Source organism: Capsicum annuum, unplaced genomic scaffold (genome assembly GCF_002878395.1).
Source record: "Capsicum annuum cultivar UCD-10X-F1 unplaced genomic scaffold, UCD10Xv1.1 ctg34956, whole genome shotgun sequence".
NCBI lineage: Eukaryota > Viridiplantae > Streptophyta > Magnoliopsida > Solanales > Solanaceae > Capsicum > Capsicum annuum.
The window spans coordinates 1-8,491 of record NW_025841838.1 but is presented as its reverse complement, the minus strand read 5'-3'; the positions used below and the strand labels follow the sequence as shown (position 1 = coordinate 8,491).

At 34.3% G+C, this 8,491-nt stretch overlaps 1 protein-coding gene across 1 annotated transcript; it reads right to left on the bottom strand.

Moving 5' to 3' along the window:
• Nucleotides 1-321: 321 nt before the first annotated feature.
• LOC124891407 (secreted RxLR effector protein 161-like) lies at nt 322-837 on the bottom strand. Its single transcript, XM_047403143.1, has 2 exons — nt 762-837; nt 322-641 (listed from the first exon to the last, which is right to left on the bottom strand). The coding sequence occupies exons 1-2, from the start codon at nt 835-837 to the stop codon at nt 322-324; spliced, it is 396 nt and encodes a 131-aa protein (XP_047259099.1).
• Nucleotides 838-8,491: the final 7,654 nt, after the last annotated feature.

Sequence of the window (8,491 nt, the reverse complement as noted above, 5' to 3'; positions counted from 1 at the left end):
AAACTCCTACTAAAATGGCTCATTATCAAATTTGACAACACCCATATGAGAAACAAGCCCATGAAACACTTTAGGTGGCAAACCTTTCGTGAGCGGATCCGCAATCATCAAGTTTGTACTAATATGCTCAATCGACATGAGACGACTTTGAACCCTTTCTTTCACAACCAAATACTTAATGTCTATATGCTTTGAGTTTGACAAACTTCGATTGTTCTTCGAATATAACTCAACAGACTTATTATCACAATGAATTTTTAATGATCTTTCTATGACACCGACTATTTGTATTCCAGTGATAAAATTTTTCAGCCATATTCCCTAATTTGATGCTTCATAGAAAGCCATAAATTCGACTTCCATTGTAGAAGAAGCTATTAATGTTTGTTTCACACTTTTCCAAGATACCGCTCCACCAGCCATCATGAAAACATAACTTGATGTAGAACTCCTATTATCAAGACATCCAGCAAAATCTGAATAGGAATACCCTACGATCTCTAAGTGATCCGACCTCCGATAAGTGAGCATGTAATCTTTAGTTCTTTGAAGATATCTCATAACCTGTTTTGCAGCTTTCCAATGCTCTATTCCCGGATTACTTAAATATCGCCCCAACATTCCCACTATGTATGCAATATCTGGACGCATACAAACTTATGCATACATGAGACTTCCCAATGCTGATGCGTATGAAATTTTATCCATCTCTTTCTTCTCTATGTCCAAGTATGGACATTGGTGCAAACTAAATTTATCACCTTTTGCCACTGGTGTATCTCCTGGTGCGCAATTTTGTATGCCAAATCTACTTAGCACCTTATCAATATAAGTCATTTGCGACAACCCAAGAACACTTCTAGTGTGATCCCTATGGATCTCTATACCTAGAACAAAGGACGTCTCACCAAGATCTTTCATTTCAAATTTACTTGAAAGAAATTTCTTGGTTTCATGCAATAAACCTATATCATTACTGGCCAGTAGAATGCCATCTAAATATAGCACAAGGATTACAAATTTGCTCCCACTGAACTTGAGATATATTCCTGATCAACGGTATTTTTCTTAAAACCAAAAGAGGTTATCACTTGATCAAACTTCTGGTACCACTGACAGGATGCCTGTTTCAAACCATATATGGACTTCTTAAGTTTACATACAAGGTGCTTTGAATCTTGATACTCAAAGGTTTCTGGTTCACCATGTATATTGTTTCTTCAATGTCTCCATTGAGAAAGAAAGTCTTTACGTTCATTTGATGTAGCTCTAAGTCATAATGAGCTACAAGTGCCATAATGATTCTAAAGGAGTCTTTCGATGAAACTAGTTAAAACGTCTCTTTAAAATCTATGCCTTCCTTTTGAGTGAATCCTTTAGAAACTAGGCGTGCTTTATATCTTTCGATGTTACCTTTTGAATCACGTTTGGTTTTTAAAATTCACTTACAACCAATCAGTTTTGATCTTCGTGGTAACTCGACAAGATTCCAAATGCCATTTTCTTTCATAGACTTCAACTTATCTTTAATGGCTTCAATCCATTTAGCATAATTTCGACATGATTTTGCTTGACTAACGCTTATAGGACCATCTTCCAATCCCATGACAAAATCATGTTCTTGAAGATAAACAACATAATCATCCGAAATTACATTTCATTTTTCTCTGCTAGATCTTCTTTTAGGCACTTCAACTTGAGGTTGTTGAATGTGAGGTAATATCATTGTGTTTTCTCTATAATCCTAATTTACAGATTGAAAAACATTTGGTAAATTAATTTGATCATTTTCATTAGAATCGATATTATCAAATTCTTCTTCAAACACAATTTGTTTGTTTTGATTACTCCCACTATAATCAACATCCTCAATAAATTTGGCATTCCCTGTTTCAAAAAAAGATCTATTCGAGAAGTCATAAACTTAAAACCTCTCGATCTTTCTAAGTAACCTATGAAGTAGCAACTAACAGTTCTTGAATCCAACTTCTTTTCATTAGGCTTATAAGGCCTTGCTTCATCTGGACATCCCTATACATGCAAGTGCCTAATACTACGCTTCTTACCAGTCCACAACTCGTATGGGTTCTTAGCTACGGCTTTTCTAGGAACTCTGTTTAGTATATAAACTGCAGTCTTTAATGCTTCTCCATAGAGAGACTCAGGTAAAGAAGAATGACTAATCATACTTCTTACCATATCCTTAAGAGTTTAGTTTCGCCTCTCAGTTACACCATTTTGACTTGGAGTCCCTGGCATAGTATATTGAGGTACAATTCCACACTCTATCAAATACTTTGCAAAAGGTCCTGGACGTTGTTCACCTGATCCATCGTATCTGCCATAATATTCTCCTCCACGGTCAGATTTGACAAGCTTAATTTTCTTGCCTAATTGATTTTCAACTTCAGTCTTGCAAATTTTAAAAACATCCAAAGATTGTGACTTCTCATGAATTAAATAGAGATATACGTAACGAGAGTAGTCATCTATAAAGTTAATGAAATATTGTTGATCATTCCATGAAGCCATAGGGAACGGACCACAAATGTCTGTATGTATCAACTCTAAAGGTTCTTTACTCCTATAAACACCTCTTTTTCTTATATTCGTTTGTTTTCCCTTAATACATTCTATACAAATTTCAAAATCTGATAAATCAAGGGAACTAAGAATTCCTTCTGACACAAGCCTTTGAATTATTTGTTTAGAAATATGACCTAATCGCTTATGTCATAATATTGATGAATTCTCATTTGTCAATCTGCGCTTAGTACCAAAATTACTTGAATGTAGGTTTTCGTTACTGCATGAGGCTTGTCTATTAATTTGTATAACTTATCAATTAGAGTACCAGTTCCAACAATATTAAAATTTAGAGAAATACTACAAATTCCATTTCCAATAGAACAATTGTAACCAGATATGTCCAAACAAGAAATAGAAATTAAATTTCGTCTAAAAGATGGTACAATAAATATTTCCTCTAATTCCAAATAAAATCCAGTATCTAATGGAATTTTAAAGACACCAATGGCCTCCACAGCTGCTTTATTGCCATTGCCTACATAGATGTATCTTTCAACATCATTTGGCGCTCGGCTCCTTAGGCAATCCTGCATAGTAGCACTTACGTGAGTAGTTGCACCCGTATGTATCCACCAAGTGTCACTAGGTACCATAGCCAAATTAACTATGAGCAAACGAAGTTGAGAAGTTTACCTTTCTTTTCACGCTATCTAGCGTACTTGGAAAATTCTTTCTTTATGTGACCAATTTTCTTGCAAAAGAAACAAGTCTTTGGATTCTTGGACTTTGATGTTCCTTCATCTGCAGTTTCCTTAGTCTTACTCCATTTTCGCTTATTTGAAGAGGTTTGAGTTTCAGAGTTAGATGCCAAATGAGCACTTTCAATCTTCTCTTGTTTCAGTCTATTCTCTTCTTGCACACATTGAGCTATAAGCTCATTCAAATTCCATTTTTTTTAGTATTTTATGAAACTTTGAATTGACTGAATTGTGTGGGAAGGGAGATCAAAACTAGATGCGCAAGTATGTCTTCAGACAATTCAAGCTTAAAGGCCTTGAGTTTTGTCACAAGATTAGACATTTTCATAATGTACTCCCTTATGTTTCCTTTTCCTTTATATATGTAACACCCCGTATTCAAGTACATATATTGGAGTATTCAAGTACGTGTATTGGTCTTATTTATATAGAATAAATTTTATTTTATTTTGTTTATACCGAAATTTGCCCGTCGATGGTTCCATACGAAGGTTATTGAATAAGATTTCCAAAGATATAAAGATTTTCAAAAATGGATAGGTTTCGGATATAATCGAGCACGTTTGAAACTATAAAACGGTGGCCGGGATATTGGGAATAGTAAATGTGCAGGAAAATTTCCTGCACACAAACTACTGAGGCCAGCCATTTTTTTGGGTCAACTTTGAACGATCATAACTCCCTTAATATAATAAACTGGGAGAGTTTACACCTATGAAAAGAAAGATCTTTGAGTCATATTTCCAATGCAATTGGTTTCATCCAAATCCGACATCTGAGTAATGAGTTATACTCGTTTTACTTCAGCCTCTCAAAACAGATTTTTAGGGTCAACTTCAAACGATCATAACTCCTTGTACAGGACGAACTGAGTGGCCTACTTTATATTAAATGAAATCCCTTTGAATTATCTTTCCAACGATACCAATTTCACCCAAATATGATATCGGAGCAAAGAGTTATGGTCGATTTACTTTAGCCTATCAAAACAGTCCACCATGGACAGATTCGGATTTACTTAAATTTTAAGGGCAATATGGTCATTTTCCATCACCTCATGGACGAAAATTGGTCATTATATACATATACTTAGCCTCATATCCATCATTTATCATCCAAATTATTGAAGAATAAGAACCCCTAGCCTAAGTTCAACTCCAATTATCTTGTGATTCAATCGTAGAAAATCCAAATTGATTCCGTAGTTGTGTTCACCGTCTCGAGGGCTTCGAGAAGCACCCCTTATTTGTGCCAATAGGACTTCGAAATCAAAAGGGTCATTTTATGGTAAGGATGTAAATTATGTTGGTGTTATTTATATGGATATGTATATATATATATATACATGTGAGTATAAGAAGTATGTTATTTGATTGTTGTTGAAAGATGATTGGAAATGATGTTGGATTATTCTTGTGCATAGTTGGATTATGTTGAATTGTGAAGGGATTTGGTGTGATGATGTGGTATTAAAATGATGATTATATATATATATATATACACATAAACCGATTGTTCAAGTTGGTTTTTGGAATGTTTTGCAAATATTGGTTGTATGGAATTATGGAAGAGAATTGTGGTGTTGGGTTGCTAGTACTAGATGCCAAACATTTCATTGTAGATAAGTGATTTGTAAAGGCGGGAAGTTGTGTTGAATTGGTATCCGAATCTACAACGAGGTATGTAAAGCATACTCTAACGATGTTCTTTGGCATAAAAACACCAATGTTCCATCAAGTAAGATTCCGAGGTTGTCCAAAAACATGTAATGTTCTACATTACCAACGAAGTTGTTTCCATTCTATTAAGTGTCAAAATGTTTCATTGATATACCGAAAGGCTCCTATTTCATTGTTGTGATATTGATGATTCTGAAACACATTGTTGATGTACCAATGAGTCTTTATTACATCGTTATTCTATAGAAAGTCTATTACTTGGTTCCTATTGATGTATCATTATTCCAAAGGTACTATATTGGCATGAACACTAATGTAATAATCTCAAAAGCTTTTGAACTAAGTTATTGGAAAGATCTCTTATGTGTGTTACTTGATATAGTGTGGGTGGTATCTCAGGGGCTTAAGCCTAGCATGGGCCGATCCCGATATTTGATATGATTACAGTTGATATGTACTGGGGGCAGCCTAATGGTCACAGTACGGTACAGTATTGATTATTGTTAGGTGGTTGGAGGTTTGGGAGGAGGAGGTAATGGCGAATGATAATTGTAAAGAATGAAATGAACGAATGTATACCATTCCACAAATGTGTTTGAATTCAAGAACCCAATTCAGATTAATGATAAGATAATGTACATGATCCTAAAAGTGTTTATGAAGTGTGGTTCACTTCTATTATGATTTATTCACTTGCGTTTGATTTTCTTGATCCCCCATACCACATATGATTATTTACAGCTTTACATACTCAGTACATATTTCGTACTGACGTCCCTCATGGGGGACCTGCATTTCATGCTGCAGGCACAGGTGCTTCAGCTCATTCACAGCATAAATAGGAGCCAGGTCATACAGCTATTGTTGGTGAGCTCCAGTTTGCTTCGGAGCTTTCCGAGTCAGTCCCTTATGTTTTGTTATTGTACAGGATTCATGTGTGGGCGGGAGTTTGTCCCGACCCTAGTTATGTCATGTATATCCTAGAGGCTTTGTAGACATAAGGAAGGGTAAAGTCATGGAAGTTTATATAGTGATGTTATATTTGTATATGTGGTGGCCCCGACGGCCAAGTATTATATATATTTATATTTGTGTGTGTTGTGCTGATATAGGTAATTAGACCCTTCTATATGCAACGAAGTGCTGTCCAAATTTTTGGTGACATGTAAGTGAAAGCACAGATATTTGAACGGGTTCTCCCGGGCCTTTTCGGCTTCGGGAGTCAGTCCGGCCCGATGGGATTTTGGGGCGTGACAATATCGCATTGAAACTATCTTATTAAGAATAGTACTTGTTTTAACCTTTTCGTTAGCGGCGAATCGGTCTGCGATTTCCTTTAAGAAACCTTTGGCATCTGTGTTCTCTGCTATACCGCCTCTTAAGGACTCCAGAATCGAGTATTGCATCATCATCAAGATCATGCGATTTGATCACTCCCACTTCTCGTATGCAAACTTTTGTTTATTTGAACTAGTTTCATTCAAGTCCACAGGGTGATCAAATCTCAATGCATAATCAAGATCCATGCAACCAAGAACAATCATAATGTGCTCTTTTCCTTTCTTGAAGTTTGTGACGTTAAGCACAGGAATGTTATTCATGTTGGCAAATATAGAAGATACTACAAGCCCATCTCAAGATACCTAACACAACATTATCATTTAGTCTTTGGACAGAAATAATAATATGCCTTTCTTTGGACCAACACATTATCAGCATGTATTATAAATGTATCACATGTTCATAACTATCCGTAATATGACCAAAATAATCTCCTTTGGAATAATTATTTCACATGGATAAAACATACTTACATGTTCAAAGTAAATAAATCTAAGCAATAGAGGTTACTTTGGTAACATATTGATTTAATTCATTCATTTTGTTCCAGAAGTACAAATGATAACAATTTTAAAATAAGCTATAACAAGAATGGACAAAAAATTCTCCAAATTAAAATAAAAGCCAAAACACTTATACTATGTTTTTCCCAAAGGTTTCTGTGCCAAAACACTTTCAATATATTTTTTTTTAAAAAAAAAAATTAACTCTTGCCAATCTTAGAATCGAAGAAACAATAAGACTGTCATAATTATTTCAAAAGAAATAACAACACCCTATATTATTCATTAAATAATTTTAGTCCATATGGCAATTTCTCAAGCGACATCACCTTCGTCTTGAAAATTTATGATAATAAATTTCGTTCCAAAATCTTGTTTTAACGGAATTGGAAAACAACGTAATACTTGCCTATTGATCGCCAAGAAATTATCCAAAAAATTGTTTACAAATGGACAAAAAACGAGTGTCATATCACAACAAAATTAAAATAGCCACTTTGAAGTTGTACAACCACTAAACCAAGAAGCTAAATTTGATTTTCAAAAAATTAAATATCACGTCTAATGATTTGACAAGATCTCGCTCCAATACCAATTGTTAGAAAACTTTAAAGAACTTCACCCAAGATCACATGTAAATCATTAGACAGAGATTCAAATTAGAAGAACAATAAGAACACTAACCTTGTCCCATTGTAAATAACTTGATTTTAAATTCTTGTTTTATGTAAGTTGTATGACCTTCTAAGTTTTAATACGCTTTGTGTATTCTTTTCTTAGATGGGGTAAAGAAAGAGAAAAGTTATATATAAACTTAGGGACCATGATATTTATATCTGACTCTTTCAAAAGACACATTTTAGTTATACCTCTTTAGAAGAGGTACCTTTTCAATTATAACTCTTTAGAAGAGGTACCTTTTCAATTAAGTTTCCATCACACTTATGAAAAGGTTCTTGAGGTTTAACTTATCAAAATAAACTTATATTAAATAGATATTTACATTTTAAGCCCAAATAATTTAATACTATATTGAATCAAAATTTGAATTTTTTTAAAGATAGCATATCTATGAATAATATATTAATATTTGAGTCTACAAAATAGAAAATTACTAACACTATGCTCGGGGCGTAACATAATTATCATATTAGGGAGGCTCTTGAGGAATCTTCCAACAAGTGTTCTCCTACATTGATGCCATTGGCATAGCCTTGAAAATCCCCTCTGCATTCTATTATGGATAGTTCTGTGTTTCACCAATTTTCGCTTTTAGCGATTGTGTCATAGAGTCCATCATCAAGAACATTAATTTGATGTATATATTCGGCGCGTGTAAACTTTTACCAGTAGAGGAGCATGGTGTTTCTTCTAACGTATACGTATTAGTAGTGTAGCATAAGTTCTTCCTACTCAAAACACCCATCTTTTGGATCACCTCGGGTGAGTCTTCCTTCTGGTCCGGCAGATGTGCGTGGAGGGGCGCCTTCTTTGGCGACTCACCTGAAAAAAAAAAAACGCTAACTTTGAAAGGAGTATGTACTTTTTTTACTTTTTAACCCAAAGAATATACTAAAAAATGGTCGAAATTTTACTTCTTAAGTAGAAGTTTAATTTTATTGCAGTTATAAGTCTATATACAATTTAATTGGAGAAACTTAATGGAGCTTTCTTCATATTA